The sequence below is a fragment of the Andrena cerasifolii genome, chromosome 7 (genome assembly GCF_050908995.1).
Source record: "Andrena cerasifolii isolate SP2316 chromosome 7, iyAndCera1_principal, whole genome shotgun sequence".
Taxonomy (NCBI): Eukaryota; Metazoa; Arthropoda; class Insecta; order Hymenoptera; family Andrenidae; genus Andrena; species Andrena cerasifolii.
The window spans coordinates 14907504-14930518 of NC_135124.1; the positions used below are offsets into that span (position 1 = coordinate 14907504).

Sequence of the window (23015 nt, forward strand, 5' to 3'; positions counted from 1 at the left end):
GGCGCGGATTGGCAGCGTAGGCCGCGGCCGCGAGCGTCCAGCTGAAAGGACAACGCGCGCATAATCCTGCAATCCTGTTCACCCGGACCCGCAGTGAATTATTCCTGACGAGGAGGTAAACGATGTCGCCGCGAAGCCACCTCGTCCGTCGCTTCTCAAGCTTCTTCGCTCGATTGTCGCAATTGCTCGTACGAGATTTCCCTTGTCGTCTTTCTTCCGACTCGAGCTTCGGAAATACCGAACTTTTTGTCACGACCAATGACACGCAACCGCGATGCTCCGTTTTCTATCGGTGATGGATGTTCGCGGGGATATTCCGTAGCCCGGTGACGAATTCCTATTTAAGATACGTTGGTTCGTCGAAAAGAAAAATAAGCGTGATCTTCCTCCTGCAAGCTACTGGCTTATGGGGAATGGAAACAGGTGCCAAGTTAACCAGGATAGGGTAAGCAGGCCAGTAGATGGACGGTTTGGCGGATTCAGAGGTTTACGTCAAGGTGTTTCTTAGAAATATCTGTTGTAATAGAAAAAAATCAAAAGCTTTGCGCGTAAAACTGTATAAATTTAAAGAAAAAAATTACTGTAAGTAAAAAAATTAATGTATTTAAGCATAAAATGATGAAAATTCTACTCACACCCCGTATCACTAGTAGATGGACAGTTTAGAACCAATAGATGGACGGGTGTCTGGCTAGACGTATAAAAGGCTTATAAGCTACAGTAGTGACCTAGATTGAGGTATTTTTTGTTAAAATATAGTTTATTTCATCAAAAGTAAAAACGTATGCAGTCTTCATTGTCCGAAAACTGTGCAACAGGTTATGGCCACAGAGTGCAAATAAAATGAGGTTACATCTATCCTAAAGTGATCAGACGTTCTGGATCGTGTAGGACTGTCCCGATTTGACATGTAACCTTTTTATCATTTTCGTAGTGGCACAAAGTAAAAACTCTAGTTCTTTCAATATTAACGATTAACCAACGATTCGTCCATCTACTGGCCTGCTTACCCTAATCTGCTGCGAGTCTGTCGTTATTCAATAGACCGGCCGCAAGTATCGTTGCGCAAAGACAAATGAATTTTTGATGAGTATACGCGCGGTGTTCGAGTCTCCTCCGAGCGAAGAGGGATCGCAGAAACCGTCAACACCGTCCAATAATTTAAATCTCGCAGCCAATATGCTGGGGAATGGTAATTCACCTTCGTCCGAGCAATGAAACTCGCGATGCTAATCGATCGCTGACTCGTACGTGTCGGATGTAGGATAGAGAGGAGGACAGAGAAGAGGACGGGCAGGTTTCTCACGCTTACCGATGACTCGCCTCTTCCATCGCGTTACATCTCGTTAGTGGCATTCGAGGCTTGATAAATACGCGCAGGGGGGACGCGTGAATCAACGCGAAGCTGACGGGCCGCGCGCTAGATCCTGTGGGAAGCGATCCTCGATTCTGGATCATCGACTAGGAATGTAAGGACGAGGCGAAACACAGGAAACAGGAATCGCTGAATACCGCGACAGTCGCGGAATGGATGCAATTATCATCCGACGGAATTCGCTGGTGATCTTTATGGAAAACGAAGGTCGATCGTCGGGAGCGCGCGGCGTTCCTGGAAGTTTCCCCGGCTTTTATTAATTTCGCGCGGTGTTGCGTAACTCGAAAACGCGCTGTCGCTCGCGGGTACAGCGTGCGTGCTGATGATAACCTACTCCCGCATCACGCTCGTTTTCCACGATGCGCAACGGGTTGGTGAAAAAAATCGATCGAGCGGTCGAGGGCCGATTTACGATGATTGATCGGCGCCTCGGCTCTGCTGCGAGCAGTTTCCCGCGGTGATTACCATAATTTTCTGATAAATCGTTGTCCGCGAGTATTTATCTTTCCGGGAGAATGAAATATCGAGAAACGCAGCGCGCGCGCTGCCACTTTACCATGCAATTCAATTAAAATCTCTCGCAACGGTAGCCGCGGTCGATCGCGAGATAGCGGCTCGCTTTTTGCTCCGTGCGCGATGGATACGCTCGCTCAAAATTCGCCGCTTTTTTTGCCGCCCGATAATCGGTCTCGGGGTTTAGAGAAATCGCTAGACGGTTTTAACTTTAAAAAATGCGCCGCCAGGGATAGAACACGGGGCAGACTTTCATCGTCCGAGCCAGTTGCGGTCGCCGCATTCTGTCGCGAATTTCAACGGGCGCACGTCATTTCGAAGTTCACGGAATACGCGTGCCATCTGCTCGTATGCAAATTTTCCCTTCTTCCTCGTCCGTAGCAGTTACGGCCATAAATGCCCGCTTCTGCGTTCGATATCCTGCGATACTTTGACATTAATAATCTCACACGGGGAGAACTTTAGCAGTCACTCTTCCCAGAGGCTGATCCTCGACGTATTCCGGTTAATACAAGGACCCGCGACGTGTGGCAGGCCACGATAGATAGCACTCCAAAACGGTGGGCAGAAATTCAATGAAGCGACTGATCGATTAATCCTTGGCTCCTTAAACGTACCTGACGTTCATTATTCCGGTCGCACGGCGCAAATGATATTTAAAAGCGGCAGCACAATGTGTCCCGCGTGTTTGTTCACGGCCTCGCGATAATATCTGGGCCCGAACGCTTTATTACACATGGTCGGTTTATTATTCTCTCCCCTGTTTCGCTGGCTGGACGTGTACCGGCGCTGATGTACATTTAATTATATTGTTTCGTGTAAAGCTTGATTCGGATCGCTCGCGTTAATGAGCGATTCCAATCGGAAAGGTCCAGTGCCTCTGCTGCCGGCGCGTCGCGGATTCCCTCCGCGGATCCTTCGACGTTTCTCCACGTCACGTCGGTTAATTAAGGGATTAAGTGCGTCGAAAAATGCGCGCTTATATTAATCGCCTCTTAACCATCTAACGCGGCGCCGGGGGCGTTTCAATTGCGTCACTCTCCCGTGGGACGATTTCGAATCAGCTTGATCCCAGAGATCGAGAACTTCGCACCAACTGCGATCTGAAACAGTCGATCTCTCGAACTTGCACGCCGAAACTGTAATAGCCGCGGCCTCGGAATACAGGGGAGACGCCTTGATTATGGGGAGCGCAGCGCGCAGACGAAAGCATCATGACGAATGTCGCGTAGATCGCGGCGCTCGGCTGTCTACTGATCGAGCCATTATCGTAGATCGTAACGAACCGTCGAGAAAATATCGCTGCCTTGTGTAATCGGCAAAAACCGCGACGTCGGTGGTCGCTTCGAATTTCGCGGCATTATGTGAGTCAGCAAACGGGCGGAGAAACGTAGGAGATCGCTTTGAAGGAAAGATAATGCGAGCGTACGGAGAAACGCGCGTGGCTAATGCCCTGCGCCGCTTCCTGCCTCATGTATTCAAATTAAAGCACGTAACGCCGTCATGGAGCCGGTGCGTAATGGTAATGATGATGGTAAACGAGACCCATGGACGCCTTCTTCCACTGTCACTATTCCTATCCGTATCTCCTCGTCGCGGCGTCATCTGACCGTCCGATGACGGTGCAGCAGCTTCGTTGCGGGGCCGGTGACGCTTCGTCGGGCTAATGCGAAATTTCCTAGCAATTTGTAACCGGTTACCCGACCACACCGTACGATGTAATTATGTTATTAACGGCCGTTTTTCGCGTGCATAAATTCTCGTAATAATCGTCGGGATATTCGTGACCGGAGAGCAAGTGGGCCTCGAAGCTCGGCGGAGAAATTTCTTTCGGAAAGACAGGTGGGACAACTTGTTCATCGGTGCCGATATATGAAGCGACGTATTGTACATCGCTCGTGAATATTCGGAGCGGAATGCGCGGTGGCACTAGGCCACCAGTGAAATAGACCGTTTAGAGTCAGACTGTCAAAGGAATTACACAGGCCGAATTCCACTCACGCCTAAATCCCCCGCAACGCCCGTGATTTTCAAGGTAGGTTCTCCTACACGCGACTGGACGCAACGTGAAGAATTTCAAAGTCGATTTTCTGGAAAATGAAGCGGAATATGAAAAAATGTTACTGTTTCTTTTCGACTCGTAACAAGTAAATAAGTCGAGAAAGAGGAATAAATTTTTTTGATATTGCGCTTCATTTTCGAGAGAATCAACTTTGAAATTCTTGACGTTTACTGCAGTCGCGTATAGGAAAACCTACGTTAATGAAAATCGCGGGCGATTTGGGAGTAAGTGGAATTCGCCCACATTCTTCGCGGCTGCGGTAAGGCTCGACAGCTCCGATACACGGTCAAATATTTCAGTCCACCTGGCCAGATATTTCCACGTGAAAAGATTCGCAGCATCGTGCGCCTTACTTCGCGCGCTGGCCCCACCAAAAACGAAAGGAATTCTTCCCCCGGTAAGGCGAACTGTCTCCATCGCTCTTGCCACTCGATGACAGTTCTTTCAGAGCGGTTGCGCAATCGGAGGCTTTAATACGCCGATATGAAGGGGACCTGGTGAATAAAATGGAGTCGGGTTCGTTGACCTGTACGTACACCTGTGCATACACGTTAATCTGTACTGGAGTCCTTCGAAACGCACCTTACCCTCTTCGTCCCTTTCATGCTCGCAGCCGTGCAATTCCTTCCGGCATTACAGGTGACCCCTTCGGGGCCGAGGACGTTACCCGCAGCGACATAATTAGGAACGACTCTTAATGTAATTTTAATAACTGGTTAAATAAACATAAGCGTAAGCGAGGCGTAATTTGAATCCGGATGTGCCACGATGAGCGGCCTCGATAAAGCGGTACAATGTTAATGCCTCGGCTTAGAGAGAATCGCACCGTCTCGCCGTTTCTTCATCCCCCTCCCAAGGATCTTTTTTATTTCCACCTCGACGTCCTCTCTTTTTTCTCCTTCCTCTCGCGTGGTTGCGTGAGCTGCGTGCGTGGCTGCGTGCACAAGCATGTTATTTCGCAGTTTATGCGAGGTATGCTAATCCGACGAGGCCATAAGCGCATCGAGCATTCCCGAAATCATGAATAATCAGCCGGCGCACACGGACGTTATTTCATTTCCTCGCCTCTCGTCCCTCTCCTTTTTTCCCCCCGTGGCTAATTGCGCGCTTCACTTTCCGCGCTTTTTTTTTCTTTCGCCTGAACTTAGAACGATACGATGCTCCGTAATATGTATGCCACGGTATCGGGGGGGGGGGGGGGGATCGAGTTTTTTAGAAGGCGCGTTTGTCCGAGCTGCGAAATCAGGAGAAAGAGGCGATAATGAGATTCGAAAGGTGTTCAATTTCTTTTTGTGTCGAGCCCGGCCGTAAGTGAGAGCTAAGTTGGATCGATTAGCACATATCGAGGATTCCTCCGGATCTTGTGCTCGGGCATCATCGACGTGTCGGCGTCCATCCTCTCTGCATATGATTATTCAAATACTTTTATGGCTGTTCCTGGTGTACGGAGACCTTCAGTTTTTGCTCGAGTACCGGCGTTTCTAAATATCATTGAAAAAGATTCTCAGGCGAGATCTATTCTCCTTTCAAGGATAGAGCCCCAGGATTCCACGGTGTGTCACGGAGCAACGTGGCGAATATCGTTAAAGGAATGTCGACTAGCGCGCGGACCGCTTTTTTCAGCCCTGCTTTTCTCTTTCTTCCTCGAATTTCTATTTCCTTCCCGCGCTGTCTCATAACTTTCATCGTCGCTTCCTCGTACGTCAGCGGCTAATAAATCATCTGCCGTCGTTCGGCTAATCTCGACGAGGCCGTGGCTGAAAATTACCTTGCTAAATTCGCGCCTACGAGAAAGCGATGATACGCGATCGATCCTTGCACCCTTGTTCGCCGTTATCGAGATGCAAGCGCTAATCGCCGACCCCGCGCGAGGGCAGGCTTATTAATTAGCGACAGACCGCAGCGTCATTCACGGTGGTCCAATTTTTCCTTACCTTTTTTTCTTTACGTAACGCACCCTGCGGAGCACAATGGAAACTGTGTGCCCGTACAAATGACGCCTCTGTTATTAAATCTCTTATGCATGTAGCCGAGCGCGTATCGTGCATAAACATCGGTCTAATGATCTAGATGGTCGTTGATTACGCAGCCGTGTTCGTGCATTAATCTACACCGTGTACCACTGCTGTGTTTTGCCTCGTGTACCTAACACATTCCCGCAGCACTGTATCTTTCAATTTAACTAACTCCGTGTACATTTTCTATCTCCCATCCTGCTAAGGGCGTTCCTCCAGACTCCAATGAACCATCCCTCCATAACCGTTACCCCCAGGGTAAGATTTTAAAACGGCATTTTGATGATTTTCGGCCATTACACAAAAAAAGAGAATACAACAACTGATTATGTATTAGGGCGGAACGATACTGTATAGGCGAAAATTTAAATTTGAATTTTCAGTTGCCCTGGGTGCGGGACAGTTGTCTTTTAATTAACCAATCACAACTGTAAAAAAAAATTAGAAAATATTCATGTCTGCAGGTTCTTTTTTCTCCTAAAAATGATCATATAATTATATAATCTTCAGGGTCCTTTTTCTCAAGTTCCTTTTTCCTTCCTTTTTCCTTATCCTCCTAAAAATGATCATACATTCATGTAATCATTTTTAGGAGAAAAAGGAACCTGCAGACATGAATATTTTTCCAAAATTTGTTTACAGTTGTTAATCAAAACACAACTATCCCGCACCCAGGCCAACTGAACATTCAAATTTAAATTTCCCTCTCCGCCCTATTGTGTATTAACCTAACATAATCCGATGGTGTAATAAAAACGTTATTATTGTATCTTCGTTCCTCGTTCCTTGCCTACACCCATTTAATCTTCACAGCACGTCCTTAAAAACAAAAGCGAATTTTTCCAAGCCTAGACTCATCTGCACCAATATGTCTGTTCTTCAATGAAAACCGTCAGCTCTGGACAAGTGTGCGCGAGTGTTACTCAGGACGAAAGAAGCCTGGGCCAGAGATAGTGGAGACATGGCCGAAATAGTTCTGTTTCATAATCGTTATTGCGGGTGTTGCGCTTGTAAGCACATGTATCATGCATAAACATAAGTCGAACGATGTAGATGGCAGCTGATTAGTCGGTCGTGTTCGTGCATTACCTTACAGACGTCGGCCGCATAATGCGTCGGGCCGAGGATTACGCGTTACATACACGTATCCCGGATTTTTCTGACGTGCCGATGCTGCTGCCTGGCTCCCCCAGGCCCGCCATTGTTTACGCCGCTTTAATTAGCCCGTTAATGCGACCGGGATATAGCCGCGGGCCCTTATCTGATACGTTTCCGGCGAATCATGGGAATTATTTCCGCGCATGCAAATGCCGACGAAAAGGCGAATCGAGTTATGCTTCCGGCACGATCTCGGCGGACGATAAACGCGAGCACGCGTGACTAAGGACCCCGCGTTTTTCATTCCCCCCTCCTGCTCGTCCACCCCATCGCTTTGCAATTTTCCCTTCGACTCCACGAAGACTCGCAGGGGCGGGAGAGCACGGGGAGCCTGCTGCGAGCCGTTCGATTTAGTCGTTCAATGTTGATGGTAGGGAAGCTTCGACGGAGGTTCCATCTACTTCCAATGGATATGAATACGTTAAAGCGCACTCGGTTTCGCGAGAAATTTCTCTTACGATCTCTCGGAGATCCTCGAGGGGGGAATGTACAGGAGGTTTCCTAAGCGTGAATTTTGCATACCGATCGGAGTAATCAGATTTCGTTCGGCTCGGATACTGGGAAAGTTGGAGCAGTGATTTCTCCCGCCTCCGTTAGATACCAAACGAAGTTTCTACGGTTTACGACGGTGATGCGCTAATGGGCCAAATCGTTGGCTGAGGGGATTAGGATTAAGGAACCTCGCGATCTCCGCAATAACTCCGCCGTGTACGAAACCTTTTCACCGTACACGCGAGCGAACGCCTACGGTAACGCTTTCAAGCCTGCCCGTGGACGTTCCGATAATTATATTCAGAAAGCCGTGGTCGCACAAAGGACCCGGCAATTAGAGTGCCCAAACACGGTCACTCCGGCCCAGTTGGCTATCATCTTTGGGATAATATCGTTCGTACGTAATACGCTGGCGCGTATTAGGCGACTTAACGAGTTAAGCGCGCTTGACGGTGCGTTGAGCAGTTCCCTCGGATTAACTGACCGTGCCTAAACGCGCTAATACATTACTGTACCGGCCGTTCGAAGAGACAGAGGTAATTAACCCTGTGGCTCGCGAGCGGCCATATTTTAAGGCCCAGTTGCACGTGTCTCGTCGCGGCTATCTTAATCAATCCAACGACTTCATTTCGTCGCCGGGCTCACCCCGCTTTCCCCTCGCGACACTGATTCCTTCGACGGCCACGGGCTGTCGTGGCCAGGATTTCAATTCTATGGGAATGTTTGCATTCCGAGCATATGATTCATCGTCTAGCCGCGTGCACGCGCGATTCCATTCTGCGTGCAGAGTAGCAAGAGGGCGGAGATCCAGGGCACTTGGACTGTACCGCAGAGCATGGACATTCGCGCGGATATTACATTAAAGGGGGATGAATTGAATGGGTCGTGGTGGTAATTGGAGGCTAGCGAGTGAATTTCTATTATTCCTCATTTGCCGGGTGTAGAAATAGTGTGACGTAGGGCTTGTAGGATGCTCGCGATGCAGGCTTTATTCTAAATCCAGTTCAGAGGCTGAAACGTCGTTACCGGATGTTGCTTTACCGTTTAACTACCCGAAATTACCATTAACGATACTCTTCTGCGTAAAGGCTCGTGTTTTTTTTTCTGCGGATTCGTCATCATTACCGCTGAAATTACAGATGTTTCGCGCGTAATAGACGGAAAATTAATCCTGAGAATCGGGTTCCTTTGCCGGGACGAACGCACGGCTCGCTTTGAGCTCTAAGAGCGTTCGACCTGAGCGTAATTTGCATCACTTAGGTATGTTAATATTCTACTTACCCAGGAACAGCCGAGGAACGCTGTTGCACACGCGCTCTGGCGCTGTTTATGAGTCTAGGGAAGAGAAGAGGGATGATTTCACATAAGCCTTGCTGAAATTGATGCGCTCTGTACTTACCGCTGCCGCGGTCGGCGTGAAAATTTACCCGGGTCCCACCTACGGTATTAAAACATCTGTTTTCCTACTGATATCCCTGTTACGTGCATTTGTCGTGGCAGTTGGTGCCTGCTTGCCAACAATCCCAGCCGCTGAGCGGCCTAATTGGTTCGGAGCAGTCGCACGCAAAACGCCCGTCGAGATTCTCGGAGAAACGATCGATCCGGATCCCACGAGCTCAGATCGCTGGATGTTTACGGGCGAGGTCTATTGTCGGTCGCGGTTCTCTCAGAGCCGTCGCTACCTAAACTCTCTCCTGGCACGAAATGCGTGCCTACCACCGCGGTCGCTTACTTTTTTGCCACCACGTAACTCTCATTTTGATCAATTTGAGTTTTTTGCCGGGGCGGCAACCGTTGACTTTACTACCTCATCTCGACTCCACCGCCTCTTCCTCCTCCTCCTTCTCTTCGTCGTCTCACGGGGCCTTTCTCTGTCCCTTTCTTTCGCTGATTATCCTCCTCGCCCCCCTCTCTCTCTCTCTCTCTCTCTCTCTCTATATCGCTCCCTTCACTCCGTGTGCACCCGTACGCATACATTAAATCCTATCTTCCGTCCCACGTACTCCTTCCATCGGGGCCCACTGACTCACACCGTTCGCCTCGCAGTTAAGCTTCCGTGACGTCCGGGCTCGCCACTCGACGCAACGCGGCACGGTGACGGATTGTTAGCCGGGGGCGGGCCTGATCTTCTGCCCTCGGGGCCCCTGGCCAACTTGGAGGCCCCTGGGCTCGCGATTTTACACTCCCGAGACGAATGTCGCTGAATTTCGGCGGGAAGAAGAAGTCTGCTGCACTTCCCAGATGAGCGCGATCTTTCGGAGCAGGTGCGTGATTTGAGTGGCCTTTGGAGATTGCCCTTAGGGGGACTTGCCACAGATTTACCGGGTTGTAGTATCGTCGCCTCGCAATGTAGCTAATGTTTGGGATTTCCTTTGGCGCGAAAGTGTGAGTCTTCGGGAGCACTTGCTTGGTTTCCAGACTAGAACTAAATGACACTCTCGAGGACTGATCGTTTCAACTGATCGTTTTACGACGATACAAACCGTGTCCGCCGACTTAAACAGAGCTCGTAATGAAATTGCCTCTCATAATCCCGTTGGTCGAATGAAAGTAAAACGAGCCACGATGGAACCGCGAGCGTACACTGGGACTTGAGGTGATTCAGGTCCCCTCCGTTCAACGCGGATACAAAATTGTCCGGGACTATCTTTATAATTAGCGATCGTCAGCGATGCTGCCTTGTATACGGGCCTTTCACTGCGCGAGAAAAGAAATTACGATCTCTTGATTACTGAATGCCCAGCGACGAGCACTGCCGTCTGATTAACCGATGCGTCGACTCATCGAACCGGCCACCTCAGCCATCATCCGACTGACAGGCAGATGAATCGGCAGAGAGGCTTATCCAGCGAAAGTTTCTCCCGTTTAATTAATAGAATCCAGAATCTCGAAAGGTCTCGCGGCAGATCGTCGCGCTTCATAGGCGAGTTACGTGAAATCCTTCGGTCGAAGTGGACCAGGGTGTTCGTTCGACTGTTCGCCGATGAAACGGAGCTCTCGGAACTCGCGTGGCTAATCGTAGAATCGTACGTGACCAATCGAGTGTCGTCTCGTCGATTCGCGGTGCAAAGCGGGACCGTGAATGGAATCGCAAGGCATCGAGCACCTCGCGGCAAGTTGTCCCGTGTGATTCTCGCGTTGACAGTTGTCTGCAGGCTGCAAAGGCAGGCGCGCGTACTTGGTTATTGTCGAAACGTGTCTATCGAGCGCCTGCGTGGCGAAGACTTTGTATCTTTTATGGAGTATACCTGGGATTAGGAAGCTGCATGGTAGGTATCGCGAAACGCCTCTCTTCCCTTAAGAGGTGGCAGTCGTCTAGGAACGGAGAAAGAAGGGCGCACTGAGAAGCGTGAGACTAGAATCGATAACCATAGATCGTTCTTCATGAAATTATGAAACTCAATAGGGTTCTCTTGCCGCGATGCTCCCCGTCCCGACATGTCGCTCCGATAATGAATTAAAGGGAATAGAATGGTCGATAGAAGTAAGATCCCGGAAGCGAGTTGGACGAGCCAGCTAACGGATGGACAACGCGAGCTATTATTTAACTCTAATTGATGATGGCTTGTGGGTTGTTCCACATTGACGGTCATCGATAATCGCTAATGATTCGAATCTTTCGCGTATAGATACACCCGAGGGGCACGGAAACAAAGTTTCACGCGGACAGCCTGTGCATCTCCTGGAAATACAAACTACACCCCGTGAAGCGGATAAAGACGACATGGATGAGCGAATATCCTCGTATTAGACTCAGTACCAAATTGTACAAACGGTCTACTGCATCCCCGGGTACCTCTGATAAGGTGCGCAGGCATGAACCCCACAGTCTCGTTCCAACAGTCCACTATTCGAAGTGCAAAAAATTAATCGAAACGCGATCAGTCACGAAAGGGGCTACAATTTAGACTGGAAATTCTGTAGTCACGGTGGCCGTGATACGCGAGCGGTGAAACGACGCGTCACAAAGGTAGTTAGACCTGAGGAGAGAACCTTTAGGCGAATTGTACGTGGCTCCTCCGATCGGTCGTGTTTCTCTCTCTCTCTCTCTCTCTCTCTCTCTCTCTCTCTCTCTACCTCTCTCTACCTCTCTCTCTCTCTGTTTGACGATGAAAAAGAATGTCAGAAGTACAAACGCACCCGCGGTGATGATTAACAACCAGTCCCGGCGCATATCTCCGGGGCCTCGACGAGCTGGCTAATCGATTAATACACGATATCGAGCGTGCGCGTCTCACGGCCATTGTTTGTTGTTAATTACACTGATACATCTATTCGAGCAGACGGGGCCCGGTTGACTGTGATTCGGCAACTCGACCACCCGTCGTCCGTTCGATCTCCCAGGGGATTTGAATCTAACTTTTGACGCGCGTCAAGGAAGCTCCTCCGTCTCTCTCTAGCTCTCCCCCGTTGCAGTGAAAGAGAAAAACAACGTAAATTGAATCGAGAGCGTCGTGCATCGCTTTTTCTTACGAATTACCTGCTGTCTCTATGCTTGCTGATCGCGCGTCACGTCCTGCTACTCCGTCACCGTTGCTAAATTACGAGCTCATAGCAACGTATCGCTCCTCCGACATCCGTGTCTCGACCGAGCTTCTCAAAACACCCCGCAACCGTTTACACCCAAGAATCCCGAAAGAAAGTAAGAGTTCCAATACGGAAAGGGATATATCGTGGCGTTTTCAAACGCAGCAACAAACGAATAGGCTTGTCATCGAGTGATGGATCGCCCGAAGACGCACGGTTACGTCCCGCGAAAGCGAAGCCGTGACTTCCGGGGGACACGAGCGGGGGGCCTCACGAAATTCCGTTTCACTTTCCACTCGGCCGGGGTTAACAGTTAAATCGACGGCTAATTGCGACCGGCACGGGACGAGCCTGGCCGATGGTGTGCGTCGCGTTAATTAGCCCGAGCGTTAGGGCGGGCTGCCCCCTCTTTGCGCGCTGCTAGATGGATGGATTACTTAACACTTGTCACGCCTCGCTAATTAACATTCAGTCATCTCCCTCTCGGAAGTCTCCCGCTCTCCTCCCACCTCTGGAAACGCAAGCGAGCTGCCCAGGCCCACCACCACCGCGGCCAGGTGGAAAGTCGTTTAATATTTATCGACTATCGCGTGCGACCCCGTTGGCACCTCCCGGGCCCGGGACGACTGAATTAGAATTCGTGATGGCGCGCCACGATGTTCACGGGAAATATTAGAATACGACGCCGCTGAGCCGTGATTACTGGCCGACGATATGTCGTACGCCCTGCTGCTTTTCCATTTTCAACCGGGTACGATGATTGCTTCTTCTGCTGGAAAGTGCTGCGCGGGACGTAATGACTAAGGTCGGCATGGGACTTTGTTGAAAAGCAGTAACATTTCCTGCTCTTAACACGGATTTAATGCGACACAAGTTTCAGGGATCGTTGGAATTCAAAGGTATTTTAGTATGAAGTTTTGGTAGTAAATATTCTACTCAAAATGGAAAGGGTATAGGACTCTTGATTTCCTGGGATCGTACACGGTTGGGTCGGTGGTCCACTCGTGGTCGTATACGTCACTGTGCCGTGATATCTAATGAGGCTATTAACACGCGGTGCACCGCCGAAGAAACTTCGTTGAGCGTTTATGACATCCGATGACCTACCTAGCGGCTTCTATTAGAGCCGTGTACGAACGCCTTGAGTGAGACATTTACCAGCTCCTGCTAAGCCGATCCCCGTCGGCCTAGCGTCTACTGTCCACAGGTGTATCATTAAAACTTCCTGGTTTTTGCACGGGTTCCAGCTCGCGCCACGCGTTTCGATACCTCTGTATCACGTCCCCGCGTTTACAATGAAATCGCATTGCTCCAATTTTGAAAATCGTTCGCCAAGCTTTGAGCATTCCTAACTGCTTGCGTTCCCCTTTCCACCACGGTGTGCCTGGTATTGAAATGCTATAAATAGTTCGTCGCATCGTTCAGTTGTTAAGTATTAAATAAAGACATCGCAACGTAATCGAACGAACTCTTTGACGCGCAATTGTCCCCGTCGAAGCGCAAATTGTTCGCAATTTCGCGGCCAGCTTGAAATTACTTAGGACGAGAGAGCCGAAGGCCTTTATTAACCGTTGCCTCCGCCGTGGCGGATAAATTATCGCCGCGACGTTCATCGTATGCAAATGGAAAAAGATAATGGCCCGCGTACGCGAGTGTCATTTCGATCGGCCAGTGATTGCGGCGAAGTCATTATTTCACGGCGGAGTATCACGGTCGTTTTCGAATTGTGGATAAACGATTCGAACGGCTGCGTAATGACAGCTCGTCCTTCTGGCAAAGAATGTAAATAAAGTCGTAGGAGACATGAAACGGAGAAAGGCTGCAGAGAAGCATTCTCGTAGAATTCGATTTTATCACGCGGAAGACTCCGCTGTACGATTCTCCTCGGGTCGGGGTCCCTCGATTACCCGAGAATCCCGCGGTTTAATTGCATGTAGCGGCCTAACCGAGGAATTCGGCGCACGCCACCGTGGCATACAATTCTTATCAGTGTTCTCCTTCTCTGTTGCAGACTCGTGCGAGCCCATCGCGGATCGACCTTACGGTGAGTGACTCACGATCTCAATCTCCTAGAAATTGCACGACCGTACTTACGCCCGCGGAATAGTATCGCGGAAGCCTTCCTATCCAGCGTCTGCCGTGAAAAAAATGCTCGCGCCCATTACACAGGCCGGCGATTGGAAGTCCGTTTTCCATTCAACGGCTCGCGCTGCTCGCCGTTCATTACGAGCCGCGATTGCGAAATCCGCGATGTAACTGGGAAACAGCCCCGATATCCCCGGGTTTCTTCTCCTCCCCGCCCTGCAATTTCCCCTCTTTCTCTTTATCGCCTGGAAATAGCTGTGCCCAGGTTGCAGTTTATGCAAACGCGTAAATTAGATCGAATTCTCGGAACGACCGTTTCAGATAGAAAGCGCGACCAACGATTTATTTTACGTCCTGTCGCTTTCGACTCGAAGCTGCCCGCAATTCTCGGCTCCACAGACGAGCTATTTTACGTAAAAACGAATAGGTGAAACATTTAGTTTCACCGATTCTCTTCAAAATTACAGCATTTGTCGATAGCCTTGCAAAAACAAAGTATACTGAATTTCAACGGCCTATTGCAAATAGTTTTCGAAATATTTAATGTTAAAGTTTCGAAAATTCAAACAAAATCGGCTGACGCGTCATCCCTTAAACTGTGATATCTCGGTCATGTTTAAAGATAATGCCACCGTCTTGAGTTCATTTTAAAGCTGAAGGAATGCTTTCTCAAACCGTATATAAAATATTTTGTTTATTGTTAATAAACTTAACAGTAATCGATGTGAAAGTTTCAAATCGCGATTCGACATCGTTCCCACCCACGGTCCGGCTTGAAAAAAAATACCATTCGATTCGTTAAGTCTTCAACTAATAAATGCCTTTTTCAAAAAAGTGGAGAGATTTTGGGAAGAGTTAACAAAAAAATAAAACTTACGATAGTGCACACCGCATGCCGAATCCCGACAAAGCCCCCCTCCAATTTGTCGCGCACCCGTGATGCAGATGAACTCCCTTCGTCTATTTCATCCGATCCGAGAAATTGCTTTCGCAGCGTTTCCATTGTATTTCGGCGGGGGTGTAGACACCCCGGGTACCGAGCACCTTCTTGTTGACATCAAAGCCGTAACTGACGTCCGAGGGAGGCGGTAAAAAGTCACGTTGCATCCGGTCCCCCGTCCTCTATGCCAGGAGTCGTAAAATTCAGCGTTATGCGATTCGGGGCCTGTGTTTTGTCCGTCTTTCGAGATTATGATTACCCTGGCAGCCACCGTGGCTAATATCACGCAATAAGCACGCTGCCGTCGAGAAAGCGCTTGCCCCCTCGGTTTCGTCCTGTTCCTGCCTCCTTTCCGCAGGTATATAATATGTGCCACCGAACACGACGGTGTAAACGGGTATCCGGTGGAAATACGCCACGACTACGTTGGGCGGGTGGAAAGGGTGGCGGATGGGAAGAGAGACAGAGAGGAGGTCCATCAAACGAGCCGCTGAAGAGGCTGGGCGAGGTCATCCCAACTTTCCTGGAGCGACTTCATCTTCCACGGTCTGTTCCCGAGTCGGGGGGCCCGAGGAATTTCAGGAGTCGCCGCGGTATCGTAGCCCGACTCTGCGATAATTTTTATTATGCGTTTTATTCGTCGGTTCCGCGGCCTACCCGCGGAATATTTATAGGCTGATACCGCCGCTTTACTCGCGTCTTATCGGGGCCGCGAGCGGGTCGACGCCGATGTAACAAACCTCGCAATGCCCCCGATCGTCACTCGAACGTTACGCGCTGATAACTAATTTGTCCGCGGAACATCCTGTTAAGCAGCGCAATAATATTCGTGATATTTGGCCGCGGGGCAGCCGATTAAACTGCATTTATGAACGCTCCTCGTATTAAAGGTTCGCCGGGAGAAAGACATTAGCGTGCGGCGGAGATTCGCCTTCTCCTGTATCGGAATTTATCAGCCACTAAAACGTTGCTTCGAGGTCGTCAGGGTCTGGCCCGGCTAACGCTGATCGGCCCGGAGTCAATCACGATGACGAAGCACGTGGTAAAACATTCCCGAGCGTGGCCGGCAGGGGTGGCGGACGATCTTCGACTCGGTCGAATCAACAGGTCCCCGGTTATGAGAGTGTAAAGCGTTTTGAATCCCACAACCCCTCGAGGGGTATGATTCCTCCGCGTGAATCTCGTACAAAAAGGGGCGAATCTGGTCCGCGGGGGGTCCGTGTTGGTTCTCCGTCAGCTCGTCGTGCATCTCCTTCCCTTTCTGTGTCGCGCACGGAGAGAAGCGTCGGCACGTCGTGTCCTGGGGGTGGCCTGCGACCCCAGACGGGGGTGGCTGACAGCCGATTAGGGCAAGATGGGAGAGCCCCCACGGAAAACTTAAAATAACATCGCTCGATCATCCGGGTGTCTTCGCCGACAGGCAACTAGGCTACTCTTGTATTCAGCCTGTCCGCTCTGCGCCCCGTCTTGTTCACGCGCCCTGCGACCTTCTCAGCGGGCACCATCTGATCGAGGTCGTATTACGGCCGATCTGTCTTTAGGATCATCTTGTTCTCTTCCGCTCTGGAGATGCTCGAACTTAACCACCACTACCAGCAGCAGCACCTTTACAGTGGAGCAGATCCAGGGGGGTCGAATTTGAACGCTGACCCTTCCACTTGGCCCACTTTCAGGAGGCCTTTTTGCATCACTCTGTGACGCGATATCACATTTGTCTTTCTTACACGAGTGTAGTTAATAGCGAGAAAAATTCGATTGTAACGAGGGTGCAGAGGCGGGGACTGATGAGCCCACGGAAGTTCCTGTTTGGCCAATCTCCTTCGGTTTCCTCCGATTCGGCTGGGGAAAATTCAGCGGGCCGAGGTTGAGCACCTCTTCGATGCTCATTACAGTGTGTCCCGCCCCCGGCTGCGGGTAATCAGGGTGTGCGGGGGAGTGAGGGGGCGGGGGCGGTGGGTGACCTCGCCCGGGGCCTTTACTCTCCTCTTCGCCGTCCCTGTCCCACCTTCTCTTCTCCCCGCGTGGCTGCTGTCCGCCTTCCTGCTCGTCTCTTTCTCTCCGTCCGCCTCTCGAAAATCCTCTCCTCTTCCTCCAACGCGCTCGACTACCTGCGAGGAAAGTGACGGGGCAGCAGCGACTCGGTTCATTCCGAATCCGCGACCTTGCTGGTGCTTTGCATTCGCCGTGCATCAACCGCGCCTCGTCGCCGACCACCCTCTTCCTCTTTTTCCCGACCCTCCCTCCTCTGTTGCTGGTAATTGGCGGAAGTTGCATGCGGGCGTGCTGCGCGTGAAACAGCCACGGAATGTCGTCTGACGTTTTAATCCTTCCGACTGGGGCGACGGTGCGCAACCGGGGCTAATCCCGTGGAGGCTAGCAGGGGGTTGAAATCAGATTAACCGGTGTTTTCAGTGTGGAGTGCAGAGGGTAACTGTAGGAATTAGGACGAGCTGTAGGAACGTAGTACTCTCGCATCTTCCCTTTTCTATGGAGTCTAGGCTTCTTTGATGCCCTCGAACAAATATAAACGCGAATGGTTACCCCGAGTGCGCCGAACGAGCTTTAATGCACCAGTATGGCTCGGCAGGATTGGTATTTTCGAGACAGGGAGACCAATCAGTGGCGAGAGAGAGCCACCGGCTATTTGGCTGCGAATAATAATGATTACGGGAGGCACTCTCCGAGCAGGAAATGGCGCTGGCAGATGGTAGGGGTAGAAGGTGAAATTTTTCGAACGGTGGTGGTCTTTCGACGATGCTTCCCTTTGACTCCCGCCAGAGTCCAGGGTCTTCCTAAAATTATACAAAAGAAAAGAGATTCAAGGTCCCTGAACAACTAGGGGTTGCGCTGTGCTCCAATTGACCATAGGAAACTCGAGGAACATTCGCCATTTCTCATTGTCCTGTCGAATCGAAGATCCACGAATGATACAGATCGCACTGCTCCTTCTCAAACGCATCTCCCTTGACGCGATGCGAGGATATTACTGTTTCCGCGAACAGCAGTTCTCCGAACCGTCCAACCAGCTACCCGGTTGAAATTTCTCGAATTTTATATGCACGTTACTGGCGAACGTTTCCAGGAAACTTTTTACACCGGGTTGCGTACGATCGCTCGCTGGCAGGAGAGAACGATGTACACACTTTTCTCCGTTACGTATCGGAATGTACTGTACGGTGGCTGCTGGATCGCTGGTTTATCCCGTTAGCAGACCCTTTCTTTCTCCTCGACTAACACACCGACCCCGGTCTGCGTCAAACTCGTTTGATAGGTGAGCAAGAAAAACGTCCGAGTCGTCTTGGTAGCATCTCGCGACTCCTTTGACTAGTCGGGAATGGTCAAGGGGGTTCAACTGGTCTGGAGGCTGGCGCATCGGTTCGCCTATGCATTATCAGGCGAACTCGTTGAATGAATCTCCAACAAGGGGCTTCTAATTTCCGTTACAATAGCTTTGCATCGTCCTCCAATTCGGGGACTCTATTCCACGCGAATCGCGAAATCCTTGCAGATTGGGATCTCTGATGTCTCGATTGCTAGCCTCGGGGAACTTGAATGGCCGAGTCCAGTCTTCCCGAAGGATAAAGTGATCCTCAGTGGAGACGAAAAGTTCTTGGATCTTGTTAACACTTGCCGGGGAAGGAGGAACGTCTGTATTCGCCTTATCCGCAGGATCTCGGGCAACAGGCCCAATATCTGTTCACCTTCGTCACCTAATGTCAAAAGCGTATCGCGACGCTCCTGGGGACTACCTGGCGTACCCGGGAACCATGTCGACAGTCCCCGTCATTTTAGTAGCACAACTACCAGACGATGGTGTCATTCAGGCAGTCCTTTGGCCCCCATTAAGAGACCCCAGAAGGCCCCTAGGTCCTCCTGAAAGAGGACACTGTAAAAAGCACGAGGTCCCTGCTGCAGTTCGGTTCGTCGGGCAATCTCATCATAATAATTCCCGATGTCCTACGCAAATTCGTGGGTTCCGTTGATGTTTCTGTGACGAGGGACCGTAGGACAGGTATCCACGTCCGGTAGCACATCTTCTGTTCTCCGAAAGAGAGACGTAAACCGAACGGATCGGTCTTAAAACGCGTTTTCATATTCACAAGAAATATCCTTCGACTCGGTTTACTTTTATTCTCAGTAGCAATTGAATTCTGAATCAACGATTAATAAACGATTTAGTGTCGACGGTCGGACGAAGGGGATGCAAAGCATAGACGGTCGATCAGTAATGTTTCTGCGTTTCGTTTTTCAACGTTCCCTCTCCCGCACGATATTCCTGCGGAGATTGGAGATGCAGTTGCAGGCCCCGCCACTAAAGGAGCACTGAATCCGGATTCATGAATGAACTATGCGAGAGCCGAGCAACGAACCGCCGCCGGGACTATTATTTAGCATAGCCACTTTTTCTGGCCGCCGTCCGTCCGTCATGGCGGCGTTGTCTTTGTATCAGGACGAACGACGATGACGGTGCACGGCCAGACGGGAATATCTGGAGCAGGTTCGTTCCATCGGGGGGTTCTCCTCGACGTATCTAATGGACGCTGGCTCTTTTCCACTGGCACGCTTTATTATTGTTATCGGACCTGCGCCGCTCCGCGCTGGGCCCCTGAACGTTCATTCAATTAAATTGGACGCCGCGGTGACCCGGAGAGAATAGTCGACTTTCTAAACTACTTATCGGGTCATCTCGCTGAGAATCTTCGAGAGCATCCATCGGGGCCCCATGTTCCTCGAGGGCCTCGGAAGGTTCTGAAATTGAGTCGACAACCGATTCGGAGGACTTTTTTATCGGGAACCATAGCGATCTCGGGACGAGGTTCACGGTGGCTAAAGCTCCCTTCGCGTGGACCTCGTACAGCGAGGCTAATCGGCGACTAATAAAAGGCGGGCCCGCGTGCGAGCGGTCGGGAGCTGGCCAGGAGCAATCAAACGAACAATGACACCGTCGCGAGGCCTCTTCATGCGTCGCACCGTGGTGGACATTGTGCGTGGGATTGCTTTCCGTCTGCTCTGCGTCTCGCCAGGTATCGGGTCGAAATGAAAGGGAAAACGACGGGGCCCTGTATCGGAAAGTCGTTAGGAGCTTTAAAGGCGAACAGGATCGATGCGTTGCATCGGAAATCCTACCATCGGAAGTCTTACCCAAATCTCTGCTTCCTCGTAGTCAGTGCGCGCAATCGGCGAGCCGGAGTTCATGAACATAAATAACGAGTCGAAAGGGGCCTCGCCGCGCATCAGTTGGATATCGTCGGCGTGTTGCGGTTTTCGGGGCGATCCGATCTTGAACCGCAGAACGGACGATTACCGGGCTCGGTCATCCGGCAAACGACTATTAATGATATTTCGTGTCGGATCTGCATGCCTCGACTCTAGCAAAGGGAGCCGACCGTGCCGAACTTTCGTGTTTCGCCGGGGAAACTTTTAAATGTACCGCGGCCACCGAGACGAGGCAGATCCTGAAGGGGAGGAAGGGTCACGGGGTAATAATGCAATAGACGATCGAACAGACTCCCTCGACCCTTTACCTCGCGCTCTGCTCCCTCTCTTTTCCTCCGAGTCTTAAAACGATACCGCTCCACCTTCGCCTGATCCGTTCCCTATTTACTGGATCAGGGATTCTCAAACTTCCACGCTGTGCATTCACTGCCCTCCTATAGACATGACATCTAATCACAATAAAATGCAACTCACATTTTCCTTTCCCTAGTAGAATATCCGCGCAGAAAATACCGTAGGACATTCAGCGGCGATTTTTCCCCCTTGCACACGCACGACACGAGCAATAAACCGCGCCGCAACGAGGTGGGTGGATTGCGTAATGCCGCTTAAATAATGGTGGTATAGGAGGATGCACCGGCAGGCATACGCTTTCGGAGCCACGAAAGACGAGTATTAAAAATCGGCTCGGGGTTTAACGGCGGATCGCACGAACGGCAGATACACAAATCAGGCCGTAAAGCCGATCAATTAAACGGCAGGCCGCCGATCTGCCGCGCATTATAACCGGTAATTATCTGTAATTAAATATTGGCCAGCCGCCCGGCCGTTGGGCCCAGCTCCACCGAACGTTTCGAGGGGTGTGTTCGTTGGATTTCTTGACTCGCGCTTTTGCTTTCTTCTTCTTCGTCTCGCCCCTCTCTCTCTCTCTCTCTCTCTCTCCCCGCCGCACACTGGCGAAAATGTCCGAAAACCTGGCCAAAAGTCATATTTCCATTTGTAGGGTAAATTGTTGAAATATTTTATTGTAATATGGCTCTAAGATGATAAATATGTAATTTTTTAACGTCAAATATTTAATTTGTTGTCCTGATTAAAATTATAATTCTTAAAAATATTACAAATTTTGTGATTTATATTTATCAGTCAAATAATTACAGAATCATTACTATAACATTTATATGTGTGTATAAATTTTTTAACATTATTATATATTTATACACACACACACACATATATATATATATATATATATATATATATATATATATATATGTATATTACATATATTGCACGTTATAGACATACCATTACAACATTAAAAACCATAACTAACTATTTGATTTCATGTACTTGGCGTAATTTTTTTACTTTTTTTAAAAGTTTTTTTTATGGGGATAATATATACTACTTACTTTGATAGGTATACTAGATAATCTGAAAATAAATTTTAAAGTAGCGCGTTAAATTTCGATCGTCAACTTTGAACTGATATATCTTCAAGAGGGCTGCAGTTAAAAATTTTCAATTAACGGGAAATTGTGCACAGATAGGTTATAAACGAATTGCACTAATTAGATTTGGCAAATAGAAATCTTTGTATTTGGACTTTTGGCCAGGTTTTCAGGCAATTTCGCGCGTGCGTCGCTCCCTCGCTGTACATTTATTAGGATTCCGCACTGTGCATTACGACACAGCCGATCTTCTTCACGGAAAATGCTCTGGATACTTGGTGCATTAAAATGGACGTGTAGGTTCCTAAGTAGCATCTGAACTTTTCTACTTCTTTTCTTCGATCTATTTCCGATTATCCTGTTAAAGCTTTCCAACCTCAGCTTCGTACTCGATACACCGATAGTCCGTAGAATTAATCGGCTGTAACGACGAGGATACAGTACGTAATATTCCGCAATCTTACTCGTGTAATTGAGAGTGTGTTTCAATATTCACCGATCGATTAATCAGCGGACATCCTGGAATCTCGCGTAATCGGGGCTGGCGTAATTGCTGCTTATTGCTAGCTGTTATCTCTTTACGTGAAACGAGGGCGATAGTTGACTCGCGAGCTCGCGAGGAAATGGTACCTATTCACCGTTCGGAGGATGGTGCAGGATCGTCGGTCATGCATGCGCAGGGGGTAGCAAAAGTTGCTGCGGCATTCCTCTGGCAGAAGGGACGCAGACTCCGTTTAGCCATCGCATGACGTTCGTCTATTTATCAAGCGGTATCATCATTCGCCTTTCTCCACCGTGATGCCGCCCCCTACGGCGATTTAATCTAATTTGTATCGCCCTTTGTTAATCGCGGCCGCGCCGTTAATTCGTACGGGGCCGCAAATCCGAGACCCGTCCTCGACCAAATAAACTACCGTGCGTCCACGCTGCGTCCAGACTCGTCATAATAAACGCCCAGGATGGGCGCACACAAGCATCGTCCAAGAAATTTAGCGTCGGGGACCTCGTCGCCCCGACATGGCCCTTTAGATTAGCCCACACTTGCTCCAATTCGGCCCCTCGAATCAGCACGCTTGCGACGTGCTAAAATGGAAAGACACGGATCCTCCACGCGTGGATGCAGTATGAAAGAAACCCACCCTCCTAGCTCGACGATAAATCAGCCAGCGGTCAACCC

General features: G+C 49.8%; 1 protein-coding gene across 3 annotated transcripts in view; it reads left to right on the top strand.

The window, feature by feature from the left end:
* Positions 1-23015, top strand: part of LOC143371393 (uncharacterized) — a 111339-nt gene that overhangs the window by 10433 nt on the left and 77891 nt on the right. For 2 of the 3 annotated variants that reach the window (XM_076816519.1, XM_076816521.1), the window contains exon 2: positions 14154-14186. The exons of the other annotated variant lie outside the window; for it this stretch is intronic. In XM_076816519.1, coding sequence (XP_076672634.1) covers positions 14154-14186 — 33 coding nt within the window. The remainder of the gene's footprint in view (positions 1-14153; positions 14187-23015) is intronic. 3 annotated transcript variants of the gene reach the window in all.